At 40.6% G+C, this 17,648-nt stretch overlaps 2 protein-coding genes across 3 annotated transcripts in view; one reads left to right on the top strand and one right to left on the bottom strand.

Annotated features, from left to right (window-relative positions):
• Nucleotides 1–17,648, top strand: part of CAMSAP2 (calmodulin regulated spectrin associated protein family member 2) — a 184,858-nt gene that overhangs the window by 75,516 nt on the left and 91,694 nt on the right. The gene's annotated exons all lie outside the window — the stretch shown is intronic.
• On the bottom strand, nucleotides 222–11,018 carry DDX59 (DEAD-box helicase 59). Of its 2 annotated transcripts, none has more exons than XM_083745348.1 (10): nucleotides 10,855–11,018; nucleotides 10,561–10,736; nucleotides 9,293–9,523; nucleotides 7,313–8,142; nucleotides 6,264–6,431; nucleotides 5,608–5,697; nucleotides 4,586–4,837; nucleotides 2,663–2,815; nucleotides 1,166–1,294; nucleotides 222–808 (listed from the first exon to the last, which is right to left on the bottom strand). In XM_083745348.1, exons 4-10 carry the CDS (start codon nucleotides 8,129–8,131, stop codon nucleotides 545–547), a joined length of 1,875 nt encoding a protein of 624 aa, XP_083601474.1. In that variant the 5' UTR covers nucleotides 8,132–8,142; nucleotides 9,293–9,523; nucleotides 10,561–10,736; nucleotides 10,855–11,018; the 3' UTR covers nucleotides 222–544. The 2 variants fall into 2 exon arrangements, with proteins under 2 accessions (XP_083601474.1, XP_083601475.1); XM_083745349.1 differs by having other exon boundaries at nucleotides 9,376–9,523.

Raw genomic sequence — 17,648 nt, 5'->3', positions numbered from 1 at the left:
TACATTTTAATATTTTAATGTTTCCATATTTTAATGTTGTATTTTAATTTTGTTTTTAAGTTGTAATCATTCAATTTGTTTTTATTATTGCTTGTAAGCCGCTTTGAGCCCGGCCTTGGCTGGGGAGGGCGGGGTATAAATAAAAATTATTATTATTATTATTATTATTATTATTAAACAGTGAATTACATGTTACATTTCTTGCAAGGGAAACCCAGATCTTTAAGATGTGCATATTCCATTTAAAGTTCATGATGCTATGTATTTTACTACTTAATACTGAGTACAAAATATGAAGTATAAAAGCATTCTCATAACAAAGCTTGCTGGATGACTTAAGTCACTCTTTCAGTCTAATAACCTTGCAGAAGGCTCATTAAATTTCAAGGAAAAATATTAAGCTTTTGCTTTAACTCTACGAACAAAATCAGTAAGGCTTCAAACTGCTAAAATTGGGTTAGATTATGCCCCCAAAGTTAAAAATTCATCACTTAGTCATACAAGTTGTACAAAACAGTTGTATTTAGAAGGACAGTATCACTTGTTACTTCTGAGAAGAGCTTTTGCTGTGTTTTCTAATAACATCCATAAGATTGTCACTCGTTACAAGGCCATTCTGAGATTGTTTACTTCGCTGCTGTTCTTTCCTCTTCTGGTCATGTAGATATGGAGAATTTAATAACTGGGGTGGGAGAATAGTGCCAGTTGGTTTAACACGCTTCACAACATCCCAGAAAAGTTTCTTGCTGCTGTTATTCACAAAGGTGATTGCAGTTCCACTGTGACCCAGCCGGCCTGCTCTTCCAACCTGAAAATAAACAACTGTATTTAAATTTGGCCCAATTATCTGTCTCATGAAACCAAAATAATCCCTCAGGTAGCTGTAATCCTCATATTATCAAAGTTTACAATCAAAGTTTAGTTTCTGTACAGTAAGAAAACCTCCCTCTCTTATCTCAAGTAGCAGATTCTGCTACTTTCCAGAAGGGCCAGAAACTCTGATGAGCAACCAGTCCTTCCACCTGTGGCTGCTGAAGAGCAGCAGTGTTAACCATTTATAATAAAATATTTTCCCATTACTTTGTATGCTTCTCACAGAGCTTATAGAGCTAAAATGCAACCAATAACTATTAAATTAAATAGTACAGCAGAAAAGTATATTTACCTGGTGTACGTATTCATCCATACTTGATGGCATGTCAAAATTCACGACCAGCTTAACGTTGACAAGGTCAAGTCCACGTCCCAGGACTCCAGTGCTTACTACAACTTCATACTTGCCTTGAAATAATCCCTAATGCAAAGCATAAAGAAACATTATTTCAGCTTCCTTTAAATTGTCTTGTTGTTAAGGTGCAGGATGTAACTAGAAATAAATATTAAACATTAAGAATTCTGTTGCTTGTCTTGTAATCAAAAGTTACAAGACAAGATTTCCAACAAAGGAAATTAAGCTGCAGAATTCACAGTGAAGCCAAATTCTGAAAATATTTCAAAAGGAAACAAAAAAGAGCAACAGGGCAACAAGCAAAAAAATAAAAAGGAAGAAGAATAACTTAAAAGTATTTAAATAGAACTAAAAGCTAGCTCCTCTCAGATATATACTCTGAACTTGAACTCACAGTCAGTCTAACTGCTGCTCTGAATGTTCAAGTATGTTTAAAAACATTAATGATAAACTGCATCTAAAACTAGGTGGGTAAGCTGTGGCTCTTCAAATGTGGTTGGACTCCCATCAGTCACAGCCTCCATGGTTAATGGAAATGTAGCCAAACATTGTCTGGTTGGCTGCAGGACCCCCACCCCTGATCTAAAGCCAACCTTACTAATAAATATTACTGCACCCTAAAAGCCCCAGGCACCCTGTTCCCCCTGCTGGCCACTATTTTCAATATACCCTCATGGAATATGGTTGTTGCCCTAAAATTTGTACGTCGATCAGATCAAGTAATTTTCCCAGACCACTGATGGATTTCCAGAATGAGCATGGCAACAGGGTCAGCAAATTTTTTATTATTATTATTATTATTATTATTATTATTATTATTATTATTATTATTTCTTCTGTGAAAAGCTCAGTCCGTAGAGCATGAGACTCTTAATCTCAGGACTGTGGATTCAAGCCCCAGGGGGTTGGACTAGATGACCCTCATGGTCCCTTCCAACTCTACAATTCTATGATTCTATGTACAATGAAGGCACCAGCCAAACCTCCCTAGGGAGAGCATCCCACTGCAGAAAAGGCCCATTCTTAGGTTGCCACCCTCCGGACCTCTCGTACAGGAGGAATACAAAGAAGGATCTCAGATGATGATCTCAGGGTCTAGGTAGGTTCACATGGAGAGAGGCATTGCTGCTTACAAAGTACAGCTTAATTTGGTTGGAGAACAGAATCTGTGCAGCAATCCAGAATGCTGCATAGAACAGAACTGTGATGGATTGAACCTATACAAAGCATTCATGAAATTCACAGAAAATTGCAACCTGTTTCAAAAATGTGGCAAGAAAGCACAAATAATTCAGCAGTAAAAGCCTATACACATCTACTCAGAAGTAAATTCAGCAGAGTTCAATGGGACTTACTCCCAAGTAAATGTGTACAGGACTACGGCCTTAAGAATAGGAATCTTTTAGAAAATGGGCATCAGAGATATCTACAAACCTGTAATATGGCAGTTCTTTCTATCTGTGATTTATCAGCATGCATAGAAATTGTTTGCAAGCCTGTAATTTTATGTACAGCATCGCTCAGGAGATCTGCACCCAGTTTGCATTCTACAAATACCAGCACAGGAGGTTTGAACAGTTTCTTATCCTAAAACAAAGCAAAGTCTCATTTAAAGTCTTGCATGATCAACACTTACAACTCTTTCTCTTAATTAGTGTGTATACATTCTACTGAAACGATGTCAATTTAAAAAATGTTACACGTGTCCCAGTTTCACATTTTAGATATATATCCTTTATTATCAAACTAAGGGGTGGTTTCGAGTGCAAATATAGATTTTTTTTTACTTAAATTATAATATTCATTGACTCAGCCATGGAAGCTTTTAAAAATCATCAGTAAGAATTGGAGGCAGAGTAATATTAGATTGTCCTTAGACCCAGAAACACAAGAAGTCTGCCTGCTCAGGCCAAAGGCCCATCTCGTCCAATATCCTGTTCTTAGTCAGATGCCTGTGGGAAGCTGTAAGCAGGACCTGAGCACAGGAGGTCCTGCAGTTTCCAGGAACTGGTATTCAGAAGCATACAGCCTTCAGCCACAGGTGCAAAACATGGCCACTGTGACTAGTAGCCACTGAGAGCCTTCACCTCTTCGAATTTGTCTAATCCTCTTTTAAAGCCATCCAAGTTGGTGGCTAGCACTGTCTGCTGTGGGAACGAATTCCAGAGTTTAACTATGAGCCGTATAAATAAGTACTTTGTTTTGCCTGTCCTGAATCTTCTTTCAACAGTTATGAGAGGGATAAAAGCATTTCTCCAACCACTTTATTCACGCCATGCATAATCTTACACAATTCTATCATGCCACCTCTTACTTGGTTTTTCTCTAAAGCCCAGAATACTGCAAAGTGAGTTGCTCCACTCACTTGATCATTTTGGTTACCCTTTTTTGAACATTCCCGTTGACCTTTATAAAACAAAAATTCTAATGAGAAGGAAACTTTGCTGTCTCACAAGACTACAGCTAGAATTCTGTATGGTACGTACTGGAATGTTAAGCATATTGCTAAACTGAGGGAGCTGTGGGAGGTGGCAGAGCTGAACAAAGTAACGTGGCCCTTCCAAGTCTGCCAAGCTTATGTAATATTAACAAGTTTAAAGTAGATTGTGCAGGTATCTTTGAAATGCTGTTAAAAATGGAATCTCGTCAGTGATATTAGCATTACTGCAGCTTTTGCACGATTATTTCTATGTGGCTTGCACAATGTATTTACCAAAATCAAATATCCTATTTCTGGCAAGAGGATGAGAGTATAAACAATATACTTGCACTAGGATAATAGAACTGGATGCTTTTTCTTTTTCACTATTCCGTATCACAAACTGCTTTTAACCCTCAGTTTAAAAAGCAGTTTGCCATATAACATGCTAGGGCTGCTGCTTGGAGAAAAAACATAGGTAAGGGTTGCTACCACAACCTCCTTTACCTGGAGTAAGGTCCGCTGAATTAAATAGACCTTAATTCCGAGTATAGATGGTTAGAATTGCAAAGGAACTTTTCATTGGATCCCAGCCATGATGCTTTGGATCCTGCCTATTTCTAAACACGTCAACACTGGGCTACTTAAATGTCTCTCAGAATCACAGATTATAAAGTACTGAAAATGCAATAATTAGCTAATGAATATCACCAACAATACTGAAACAATAAACATTTTGTTTCTTCTCCCACAAGTTTCAACAAAAGCATTGGCTAAACTGAATTGCAGGGACGTGTTTATGCCTCTCTGCTGGGGAGCTCTCAAGAACAAAGCTGAATCAGTTAAACAGCCATTTTCCAGTTTCTCTCCTCCAAATCTGCAAAGAATCACAATTTGTGGAAGAAAAACAACAGGTTCTCCCTTCCAAGGATACTAACATTTAATATTTCAAAAAGCTTTTTCTTTTTGGATGGTTCTTCTACCCACAAGATAATCTGGCGAACGTTGGAACATGGCTGGTTCTTTTCTCCGATGGTTATTTTCACTGGATTTTGCAGAAGTCGATTGGCCAGCTGTTCAGTGCCGAAAGGCATTGTGGCAGACACCAGAATAGTCTGATGGTCTGTGGGGATATTTTCCAAAATGTCTAAAACCTGCTGCTGGAAACCCATCTTTAACATGGTATCAGCCTATGTTAAAGAGAGAGAGAAACAGACCAGTAAACATTAGCATTCCACTGTAGGAGCAGAGGTGAGGAAATAAAAGATTAATTCACTTTCATTGCCAGCATAGTCAGAAGAACAGCCTTGCTGGATCATTTGGTGCAGCATCCCATTTCCTACAGTGGCCAGCCTCTAGGGAGCCTAGAAGCAGGAAATGATAGCAATAGCCCACTCTGGCTGTCGTCCCCCAGTGATTGGTATGCAGCCTCTGACCCTAGAGACAAATTATATTCCCACCATGACTAGTAGCCTTTGATAGCCTTATCCTCCATGAGTTTGTCTAGCCCACCACATGCAGCCCTTGGAAGGATGTTCAAAAGGATATGCAGCCCTGAAAAAAGGTTCCCCAACCCTGCACTGTGCCTATTTGCAGCACCTTCCAGTTCTACTTTATGCTTCTCTCTTTCCTGCCAGCAACTCACTACTGTCCAAAATGCACACTAGTGTCTGCAGCGGCTGCTCCCACTTTGCAAAAAAAGTGACCTAGATGCTTAATCCTCAGGTGTGCTCTCATCTCTTCCTTCCTGACACATAAATGGGTCAATACACCATCTGAACTGCATTCCAAGCATACCATGCACTAGCCAAAGTACATATGCATTGCATGTGCTTGAAATCTACTAGTGGTCACCAGACAGAAATCAAGCCATTTCAGCCATTGTTATTTCATATTTAAGTAATACCTGCATGCACACTCACACATATATTTTGTCTTTTGTTCCACCATGTATACTTACTTCATCCACTACAACAATTTTAATATTATGGACTTGAACGGAGCTTTGCTTTAGAATTTCTAGCAACCTTCCTGGTGTAGCTATGATAACCTAACAGAAAGAGGGTGGAGGCAAAAACATCAACATTAGAAATAAAATCAATGATCAGTGCTTCATCATTATTATTTGTCGTTTTTTATCCTTCCATTCCTCCCAAAAGAACTCAGTGTGGAAAACAACAAAAGGTCAAAAAGAATACCCCCCCCCCCGTAATAATAAAATAAAATATCCTCTCTGCTTAATACTTTCAAGGCTGCAAGAACCGGTATCTTCCAGTCATCAAATACCTGGGTAAATAGGAAGGTTTTTGAATTCTACCTAAAGGTTAATGAGGGTGAAAGGTGCACCTCACCAAGGAGGGCATCCCATAAGCAGGGAACTATTACTGGCAAGGCACTATAAAGGAGTCAGCACCCAACAGCAAATAAGGGCTCCCTTGCCAATTGTAAAGCCCAATATGGTTGATACTGGGGCAAGCAATTTTTTAAGGACTTGAGACCAAATCTCTTAAACAAGAGCTGAAGTTCTGGAAGCCTTAAACAAAGAAATCAGTATCACCTCTAGTTCTTTGCCATATATTTTTTTAAAAACCCAAAAATCACAGCAGCAGGTTTTACCTTAACATTTTGTTTCAGGCGATGAAGCTGAGGTGGTAATGGCAATCCTCCAACCAGAAGAACAGTTCTCATGTTGGGCAGTCCAATCATGAGCTCTTTAGCTTGTTTCTCTATCTGTATAGCTAACTCCCTCGTTGGCGTCAGAATAAGAGCAGATGGGGTTTCTGCCTGAAGCAGAAAGTGGAAAAAAGTTGTGAGTTGCCAATCTGCATTCTCAATTAAAAGTATCAGATTAGGGGAAAATAAGAGAACAGTTGCTGTAATTCATATCAGATTAGCTCAACAACATCCTTTTCATTTGGATGTCAATGGAGACGACAGCAAATAGTCACAATGTAACATTGGAAACTGTGGAAATCTACTCCCACCCTACTAAGACTGTTAAGTACAGAAATAAGAGTAAGTGGACAAACTGTTACAGAGTATTTCTGAATACTGGAGCACTCTTCAGTGATTATCCATATGAAGAGGTAAAGCAAATGAAAAAGGGGCTGTGGGACAGGGCTTTTGGGTCACTTCCCCCTGCTCGTGCCAGTTGCTCAAGAGTTCAGCTGTAATTTCTGCAGCAGAAAACCTTTTCTACTTGTGGCTGCTGCCTGTGTATTTAGAGAAGCGTGAAAGGGTTTGAAGTCACATGGGGAGCCTCAATGTGTATAAAAAGATCCCCACTGCAGAATTGCAGCTGAACTCTTGAGCAACAGGTGTAAGCAGGGACACTGAGGACCTTTTTAGGACAATTGACAGATTTAGTAATTGTATCGTTTATCCAGTCAACTGACAGATATAAAGCTGAAAGAATATATCAGATATTCTGTACTGTTTTCCAAACATTCACTTTTTTCAAGTCAACTGACATAAGTTCAAAGAAGAAAGAAACAGCTAAAAATAATTTCTCTAGAATTCTCAGTGTAACTAAGGTTGAAATTCAGTGCAGAGTTTCCCAAAGAGAAATCCCCTTGAATGCACTGGGATTTACTTCTAAGTAAACATGTACAGGAGCGTGCTGCACAATTCCCACAGCTTTTTGAAAATGCAGGTTTAAACTTTACCTCCCCCAAGGCTTTAATTACAACAGGAAGCAGGAAAGCAGCAGTTTTTCCTGAGCCAGTGTCAGCCGTGGCCATGATATCCCTGCCCAGTAATCCAACTGGGATCATCTGCATTTGGACAGGAGTTGGGACTTCATAGCCTGATTTTTTCAAATTGGTGTTTAAAATTTCAGGGAAGCCACAGTGTTCAAATTCTACAATAGGTCTTGCAACTTCTTGACCTTGAACAGCAATGCCTAGTTGCTGCTTTAAGTTTTCAATCTGCTCCTCTTGAAGGCTTAGCACAAATGGATTCTCTTCATAGACGTAAGTACCATCAAGTAACGTGGACCGAGTCTCTGCTTTTTCACAACTGCTAGCAGATTTTGAGTTTTCCTTTTCCTCTTTGATATGTAAAAGGTGTTTGGCTTTGCACTCCAAGCTACAAACATCTTCGTCAGTCTTGTCACAGATGTATTCCCCATAACGACCACAAACCACACAGACAGGTTCCCCAGGCTGTGGCCAACGTTGCATTTTGCTGAAAGATTTTATGGGATCCTCAGCAAGAGAAGAGTCCTCATTGTTTGCATTTTCCAATGTTGCTTCAGTAAGAGCTACAGCTGACTCCAGAGAGATGTGCACCTCAGTGTCTCTTTCCATTGGTTCAAACAAGTCACTCTCTGAGCTTGGCATGTCTTTTGTATCTGACTTAGCATCTCGGAAGTCTGTGACGTTTTCAAGTGAGGATTCACTTGGAGAGGGCTTATTTTTCTTAGTTACACAAGTTCCCTCATCACCAGCATTCCTCTTGACTTTAATAGACCTTGGAACAAACATTCTTCAACAGCCTGTAATGAAAGCATAGAATATGTATTACTGTTCACATCTGATAAAAGTAGGACTTCAGAATAATTCAGGGACTACTAAAATGCACTCCGAAGGACAGATCGTGAAGCTGAGGCTCCAATACTTTGGCCACCTCATGAGAACAGAAGACTCCCTGGAAAAGACCCTGATGTTGGGAAAGATGGAGGACACAAGGACAAGGGGACGACAGAGGACGAGATGGTTGGATAGTGTTCTCGAAGCTACCAGCATGAGTTTGATCAAACTGCGGGAGGCAGTGGAAGACAGGAGTGCCTGGAGTGCTCTAGTCCATGGGATCATGAAGAGTCGGACACGACTAAATGACTAAACAACAACAACAACAAAATGCACTCCAATAGTCCAAACCTTAATTATGAAGCGTAACAAAATATATTAATGCCATCCAAATGGGAGTTACTGCAACGGCTATCTGAAAGCTTCAACTAGTATAGGCTGTAATTTTCCATTTCCTGACAGAGAACGTTCTGTTGCAGCAGGTCACGAGGACGCTGCAGTCATCTGCACAGTGCCTCTATTCACTTATGTATTCATAATTTGGGTTTTTAATTCTTAAAACAATTTACCCAAACAATATCTCCTAAGGGAGCTATTCACTGCAGAAGGCTGACAAGTTGTTCCCTGCCGAAATCGCCATAGCAGCCTTAAACCCAGAAAACATACTGCTTCTTAGAAAGGCTCAGGCTGTGTGAGGTACCTTTAAATCACTCACCCACACAAGAATCCTGGAAACTATACTTGACACATTGACAAACTACGGTTTCCAGGGCATGAGATTTAAACATGCTTCGAATGCATGGCGTGTATATGCAGCCTTGCCTTACTTCTGAACAGACGAATGCAGGGCTTGTGCTGTTAGCAGCAAAGAACGACACAGCCCCGAAGAGCTGGGTGTTTGTTAGTTTTTGTGGCACAAGCTTTTCCGAACTACTAGAACCGGTTCACCCAAAAGCACGTATTATCTACAGGCTAGACAAGCTCGCATAGAAGCCTATGGGGAGGGGGGAAATGAGGACAAACAACCACAGCACCCCAAAAGTGCAGTTTGGGACGATTCTGTTCAAAGCTAAGAGCGAGCAAAGCGACTGTTCCCGATGCAACACAATCACCTACGTGGTCGTGGTGCAGAAGCAAAAGCCTCCGGGCTCTAGTCCGACAGGGCCCCCACTTCCCTTAACCCTGACGCCTCCAGATACCGTAGCTTGGTGGTCTCCCGCCGCAGCAGATGGTCCTCCGTGGGTTTTGCAATGTTTTGTGGCCGCTCTAGGCACTCAGCACCGGAGCGGAAGAGACGTACAATAAGCGCCGTACTTCCGGTTCCTGTTTGAATGTGCATAGCAGGAGCTGCGGGGCGGTGGAAACCGAAACAGATGGATAAGGTTCCTTTGTAGTGGTTTCGGGATGGTCATGCCCATTCCTCCCACACCCCTCCATAAGTGATTTGGGTGATTAGCTTTTGGAAGAGAGGGGGTTTTAAAAGGAAAGTAGCCGGGTACGGAAGCAAAAAAATAAAGAAGGAACTGGGTATGAGGAAGGTAAAGCTGGGCTGTTCAACTTACAGAACTGATTTTTTTTTATTGTTTAATTTTTGAAAAGTTTTTATTATTAAAAAAATTCAGCATTAATACACACATATTGCGAATATACAAACATACAAACATACATTTCATACAATCCTTAAAAATGTTTAAACATACACTCAATCCCACAGTTAATTCCTTTTTCCATCACCCCTCACCCCACCTTTGTGTTAGACTTCCAATCTACTCAATTGCAATTTCTTTCCACTTCTATTACTTTCTTTCACACACCTTTAACCTAATTTCATGCTTCTTTTTCTGTTACACATTGTTATCCATCTTATTTAGCATTTCAGTATTTAAAACGGAACTTGTTTATTCTAATAGGAGTTATTTGGTTCACAAGGAGGAATCGAAATGAGTGTGGGCTCCTGTGTCTCCTCAGCCCCAGTCATACTGGCAGAAATTGAGCCCATGTTCAGATTAGCTAGAAGGGGGGAAACCCCAGAAAAAGAGGGGTTGTGAAAGGGGCAGTTGGAAGAAGGGACTGCAAAAGGTAGCTGTTTGCTTGGTCAGAATGAAATGGAAAGGAGTCTGTGGGACTGATCTTTTCTAGACTTAACAACAATACACAGTTTGCTCACAGGTAAGGCACACTGTGTTCTATGGCCCCTACTCCTAGGTAAAATATGGACACTCCCTGGAAAGGAAGCCCAGCTGAACACAGTGAGATATTTTGAGTAACATACTAGATCTGCACTGCATGCATAGCACATATGTTTGATGCCTGTGCCAAGGCAGATCTGAAGCAAAGGTTTTAAGAAATTCAGCATCACTGTATCTCCATAATGGTCGTTGTACCTGTTTGGACACTATAGGGCCATAACTTGTGTTCTTGTCACCGGACTGTTGCTTTAGCTTCCTTATTTATGTGTGTATTTCAGGCTTTCCCCCTCTGCTTTTTCAGTCCAAAAGACATTCAGAGTGGCTTCCAAAAATCAGTGATAAAAAGACAGTCCTGCTTTTGGGTTTGCAACCTAAAAGACACAACACAAAAGTAAACAGTGTTGAGAGAGAGGAGAGTAAAACAAAACAAATTCGAGCATTTTTTTATTAAGCTGAAATGGAAGCAGTAGAATGAAAGTAGGAATCTACCTGCTTCAAATCTATTCCTTAGCTTCCACAGCCTGATGAAATGGCTGTTTCCAGGTGAAGTTGAAGAATGGAAGAGTCTGTTAGAATTGATAGTTTGGCATGGACAACACTACTTTGCTCAGGATAAACTTCTTAAGCACAAACTTTCTGCTTTCCTTCTGATGCAACCTGATGGAAAAGATAACCATAGATCCTCAGATGTTTTGCTCTTTGTGGCTACTGAGTACAGAATGCTCAGTCTTCATTAGGCTATTTTGGGGAGTTCTGCCTTAGGAGATTTCCTTTATAAAATACATCGGTTTACCTAGGCCTGCCAGTACCTCTCTCTTGTTCATGGATGACATGGTTTTTTGCTACATGGTTTTGACACTTGGAGAATGAGTTTGCTGTTAGTATACAGTATATGATTATGATTAAGTCTTCTACTGCAGATCAAGCTCTCGACTGCCCTTCTGCTCACTGATCATATACTTTCTAACTGGGTTGTCACTGCCTTTTCATTCACAGACCAAGGCACATTATTTTACTTGCTTAGGACTCCTATATTTAGAGTTGTTGGAGTAACACTGACCCTAAACAGATGACCAATTTATCAAGTGCTAATATTTTCTAGGGCCGTAGATCAGTGGAAGAAGAGGTTCCCAGGTTAGCAGAACATAGTTAGCTGTTTTATATTGAGTCAGACCATTTGGTGCATCTAACTCAACATTGTCTACAATGATTGGCAGTGGCTCTCTAGGGTTGTAGAGTTTCTTCCAGCCCCGCCAGGAGATGCCAGGGATTGAACCTGGGACCTTTGGAATGAAAGGCAGATGCTCTGCCACTGAGCTTCAACCTAATTCCAACCAGGGCTGGGGGAAACTCCCCTTTCATAGAATCATAGAATTGTAGAGTTGGAAGGGACCCTGAGGATAATCTAGTCCAAGCCCCTGTAATCCCGGAATATGCAGCTCTCCCATACGGGGATGAAACCTGCAACCTTGGCATTATCAGTAGCATGCTCTAACCAACCGAGAGCTGCTGTCACTCAGTGCAGACAATTCAATACAAGCAGCTTCCTTTAGCTATGTCTACCACAGATTTGTCTACTAATCAGAATTAGTTTTTTAAAAAATCATGTCTATCATGTATAATGTAATGGGGGGGGCAGTTATCAAGTGGCACGGCTTCCTCACATTTACCACTGGGTGAGCTGGTCATCAGTAGTCAGTGTAATAAATGATGTAGTGATCTGCATTTGGTTTCCTTTGAAGTTTAAGTAAAAGCAACAAAGAGTCTTGCAAGCTTACAGACTAGCAAAATGGCATATGCTTTTTGTTGACGAGTCTACTTCCATCAGTTGTTCTTGGAGCTGACCCACCATTAGGCAGAGCAAAGTGATTGCTTCATGCAGCATATGAGAGTATGTGTGAGGCGTAAGGATGAGTGCACCTACCTCCAAGATGGCTTGATGTACTCAGAGAATAGGAGAGGACACTCATTTGTCCACATTGTTGAACTAGGAGTTAACTGCCCATCTGGTTGACTTGTAGTTAAATGGAAGAGAGTGACATATTCTCATTTGCCTCGGGCAGCAAAATGCTTGGCTGACCCTGGATGTTCAACTGGTTTCTTGCTTTCTAGCTCCAAAAACACATCTTTTTGGAGCAAATTTCTGTATAGATTGTACACTTGTGCAGTTCTTGTACTTTTAGAAAGCCGGTCGTATAAATTAAGGTATTGCCATACTCAGTTCCTGCATCTGATGAAATAGGCTGGCTGTTGCCTTGGAAACCCACAATTGCTGTAATGATTCAATTAAAGGTGCTACTGCACTTTATATATTATTTACCCGTATTATCGCTCTTGGCTTATTTAGTTTAGCAGGGTTTACAAATGGACCTTGTTTTGCACCTCCCACCCTTTATCTCTACGTAACATATGTTTGCCACTTTTTTCTCCTTTTCACTTGCCTACTTGTTCCTTTAGCAGTGGCATGATAGGAAGGAAGCCAATAGGAGCTGCTTTCTACGTCTCCATGCCAGCACATGTTAAATTCATTCAGTGTGGGAAAAGCAAAAATACAGGTACAGTGGTACCTTGGGTTACATACGCTTCAGGTTACATACGCTTCAGGTTACAGACTCCACTAACCCAGAAATAGTACCTCGGGTGAAGAACTTTGCTTCAGGATGAGAACAGAAATCATGCTCCGGCGGCGCGGCAGCAGGGAGGCCCCATTAGCTAAAGTGGTGCTTCAGGTTAAGAACAGTTTCAGGTTAAGAACAGACCTCCGGAACGAATTAAGTACTTAACCCGAGGTACCACTGTATATATACTAAACTTAGCTATGATGCTCTGTATATATTAAATAGTAGCAGCCATATATTTAATGTTACATTAATTTAGCCTTATTAATGCTTATTTTATTTTTCTTTGACTGAGTCTGTTACTTTTGTGGAATGCTCTCCCCAGGGAGGTTTGTCTAGTACCTTCCTTATAGCACATTCATTCCTCTTCAACCAGGCCTTGGGCTGATAAATATTCTACAGCCTTTTAAATGTGTTTGTGGGAGGGGAGTTATTGTTTTGTTGTTTCTGTTTTAACTATTTCTTGGTACTTTTATCCAGGGCTTTTTGTAAGCCGGAACTCACTGAAACTCAGTTCTGGCACTTCTCAGGTGGGCGCCATTGCCATTATAAGAGAAGAAGGGAGGTGTTCACCTTTTTCTAGAAAAATAGAACTGCTTTTATCTCTTGTTTTTATCACGTGAACTGCCCTGAGATCTTTTGATGAAGGGTGGTATATAAATCTAATAAATAAAAACAATAAATAAATAAATAAATATTTAGATTAGGTTTAGTCTTAGCGTGGTGGATTTTATTAAAGTGTTATCACGTACTTTATTGCATCTGCCAGGGCTAGATTGTTGAGAGAGGGTCTAGTCCTTTCATTTTCACACAGAACATCTACAGTGGAAATGGTTGGCTACTCCAGTCCATAGCCTCAGAGATGCAATGGAATCCTAAGCAAGTTTACTCAGAAGCAAGTCCCATTCTGAAAGCATGGAATAAGTCCCACTGAACTCAGGACTTTGTTCTGAGTAAATGTACATAGGACTGCACTGTACATTTATTATTAGCTTGATTTGTTAACCTGTTCTTCACGCTGAGATCCCAGGGTGGATCACAACTATGTAAATACAACATTTAAAACAGTTTTTATCAAAGGTAAAGGTAAGTATACAGAGGTCAAAGGCCAGGATAAAGAGGCGCACCTTCAGCATTCAGTGAAAACTGTGTAAATTATGTTGCCAGATGCAAGACAATGGGGAGGGAGTGTGATAACTTAGGGGCTGCCACAAAGAATGTCTTGTCCCAGACCACCACCAGCCTGCCAAGCTTTTAAGGGCCAGGGAAATGCCAAGGTGGCCCCCTCTACTTATCTTAATACCTAGAGGGTCTGTAGAGAAGGGGGGTGGCATTTCAGATATTGGGGGCCTAAGTCATTTAGGGCTCCAAACACTAACATGAACTGGGCCTGAAAACGAACTGGCAACCCATTCAGCTGTTTTAAAGCAGAGGTTATATGAGATCTAAATGGAACCCCAGCCGGTAATCTGGCACTGCATTTTGGACTGGTTGAAGTTTCCTGAGTTTTTGTTCAAGGCCAGCCCCACATAGAGTGCATTGCAGTAATACAGTCAGTAAGTTACCAGAGCATGGCGTATAGAGGCCAAGTCATTTCTGTACGAAAGGGGCCATAGCTGGCAACCTAGCTGGAGCTGGGGGAAAAGTACTCCAATCCCAGTACTCCAGTGACATAGTTCAATCCAGGAGCACCTGCAAGCTATGGACTGCATCTTCCAGTGGAATACAACTCTGTCCAGGACTGGTCATCTTGCCAGTCCCCAGACTTGAAAACTCAGAACACATAACACATGTCTTTTTCAGGATTCGGCTTCAGTTTGTTGGGTCACATCTAGCCCATCACAGCAGCAGTCATAACACCTCAGCAGCCTCTCCTAATTCATAAGGAACAGAGAGATAGAGCTGGGTATCATCTGCATATTGATGACACATCACTGCAAATATCCTGATGACAGCTCTCAGCGGCTTCATATAGATGTTAAATAGCATAGGGAGAATCTACTCTCCTAGCTTGCTCTCCTTTCTCCCCAATAACTTCTGTATCATTTCCCTCTTCTTTTTAAAACATAACAGCTCAGAGGGGTGATATTAGTTTTAACACGGTATAAATTTAAAATTAATTATTTAATAGTCAAGCAAAAAATCAACAGCAATTCATATTTAATGAGTCATATGGTACACCTTCCAGGTGCACTTACTCAGCTGGCATAATACTGCACGAGGAAGTGGCTAATTGGGATGATAAATTGTAACCTAAGGGTAGATACTATCTCCAAATGTACCTGTCTAGCTGGCATAGATGACAGTCTGGCTGGGACCCTGGAATACAGAGCTTTTGTGCCTTGTGTTGGATTTTGACCTGTGAGAAATGAGTATTTTTTTCACAAGAAAAATGGACAGATCACAAATAGAATGAATATGCTTTTTCATAGCAAAAATATTAATGGACAGAGCCCCCCCTTTCCCCAGTGAGTTTTCTCTTTTTCTTTCTTTCTTTCTTTTTTCATCTCAAGAGGTTCTTTGGATCCTAGACATAAAAAGATGAAGTTAATTGTTTCAAAATTAATGTACAATAGGTATGTATGTTCCTATAATATACTGAGTAATGGCATGGGCAGGCAAACTAAGGCCCGTGGGCCGGATGCAGTCCAATCGCCTTCTCAATCTGGCCCGTGGACGGTCCAAGAATCAGTGTGTTTTTACATGAGTAGAATGTGTGCTTTTATTTAAAATGCATCTCTGGGTTATTTGTGGGGCATAGGAATTCGTTCATGTTTTTCCCCAAAATATAGTCTGGCCCCCCACAAGGTCTGAGGGACAGTGGACCGGCCCCATGCTGAATAAATTTGCTGACCCCTGGAGTAATGGCCATTGGAATAGATATATTTTTCATCTTACTTTTTTGTATATCCAAGTACTTCATATTTAATGGTCACAATTTAGCCCTATTCGGGTGTTCTAAATTCCTCACATGATAAGGAAAAGTGAGGACAAGTATGCGACTCTGTCCACCCCCCACCCCCCTGCTCTGGCATTTTCCCTCCTACTTGCAGCAAGAAATCTTCAAAAATAGATGCATCATTATATTTTCCTATGCAAAAGATACAATAAAAAGGGAACATTTAAAACTCCCTAGCTTATATTGCAGCAGCTGCTCAGATGCTGTATGCAAAGTATTGGGAATGACCAAAAATACTGCAGATGGATGAATGGATTAATAAAATGTGAAAGTATACTGTACTAGCTAAATTTACGAACTCTGTGAGACGGAGAGGAACGACGCCAAACATTAGATTTATTTATAATTAAGTGGAAACCGTAGATACAATTTTGGACTCCAAATGAGAGAAAATGCAATAGTGATTAGTTATGACCTTTGTGAAGTTAGAAATCTCAATATTTTTCAGTGCCCTGACATACATGTATTTTGGGATATAGCATCTCTTTTGCATTTGAGAAGTGTTATACAGTTTGTTTTGAAAGAATGTCAGGTAGTTTTTCAGTACCATATAACAATTATAGAAAAACTACATTAAAAAAAGTGTCTCATGTGTTGTTCTCCTTTAGCTGTAAATTAGCCAGAGGAAACACCCTTTCTCTTATTCATTTCCCACTGCCTGAATGTATTAACGTCTTCTGGGCATTGCCTGTGCCATACTTTATCTGTGTTATACCTGGCTCTAGAGTAGCTATAGTAAGTCAGTCTACTAATAGTATCAAAGCTTTCTGTTAACAAATCTCAGCAAGTTTGGGCATTAGATCGTTCTGAACTATCCCCTCACAAAAGCGAGGCTTTTTTTGAAGCCAGAATAAGCTGATCCTAGAAAAGCAGGTTAAAGCAAGTATCAAATGGTTTGTCAGCTAAATACACTGCAAGGGTGGAGGATTACATTCATAATATGTTGTGTATTATGGGTTAAGCTACCCATCTCTAAGAGGGAAATAGAGATTATTTGAATCAGTCATCTTAACTCTATTTGCAGTGATGAAAATTATATGTTTCAGCTGGAGTAAAACTTGGAAACAAGATCTTACGTGTTTTAGAAATCCATTCTTATCTTACTCAGTTTTGTACCAGTATAGCGCTGGCCCCTGGCCTCTTAAGTGAGATGGGCGCACAACCCCAGAGTCTGTCAAGACTGGCCCGTACGGGCAGGGGTACCTTTACCTTTACAGTATAAAATGTAAAGTGTTTTAGAAGATGAGTTGATAGTCGGATAGTGGTGTGTTGGAAATGGTTTGTCCATTTGATTATTTGATCTTATGAAACACAGTAGCTCAGCAGCAAGCACCAGCACCAGTTCAGAAGGATGGCAACAGTCGGGAGACTCGGGTGAAAGCTGGGGGTGCAGTGACAGCATCTGCCTCACTTTGCCTAATGATAGGGACAGACCTAAAAGATTAATTTTGAGAGACAAAATTAGTCAGCAGTGTATCTTGACATGGAAATGATGTTGAAATTTAGTAAGGCTAAGGCTGAAACATTCAATTTAGGAGCAGTTTTCACCCTGGTAGTTATTTAAGGTCCCATAAATACTTTAAGGATTACATGGGGAAGGTTGATAACACTGCCTGTTACAGAAAAAAGGTGTGTGGTAGTTGTGATTATTGTGTAGCTGTCAACACATTTTCTAGTACAATATGTGTTTGAGGTTTGTCCAAGGG

Source organism: Podarcis gaigeae (assembly GCF_964106915.1).
Source record: "Podarcis gaigeae genome assembly, chromosome: 6".
Classification (NCBI taxonomy): Eukaryota; Metazoa; Chordata; class Lepidosauria; order Squamata; family Lacertidae; genus Podarcis; species Podarcis gaigeae.
This window is presented reverse-complemented; position numbering and strand designations above follow the sequence as displayed.

What these genes read in the sequence shown, in the direction of transcription:
- DDX59 (XM_083745348.1), bottom strand. Translation starts at nt 8,131, where the DNA reads ATGTTTGTTCCAAGGTCTATTAAAGTCAAGAGGAATGCTGGTGATGAG. An exon ending in AAATTGTTGTAGTGGATGAA is followed by an intron (nt 4,838 to 5,607) that starts GTAAGTATACAT and finishes TCTTTAACATAG; the next exon opens with GCTGATACCATGTTAAAGAT. An exon ending in AGCTTTTTGAAATATTAAAT is followed by an intron (nt 2,816 to 4,585) that starts GTTAGTATCCTT and finishes GCTTTGTTTTAG; the next exon opens with GATAAGAAACTGTTCAAACC.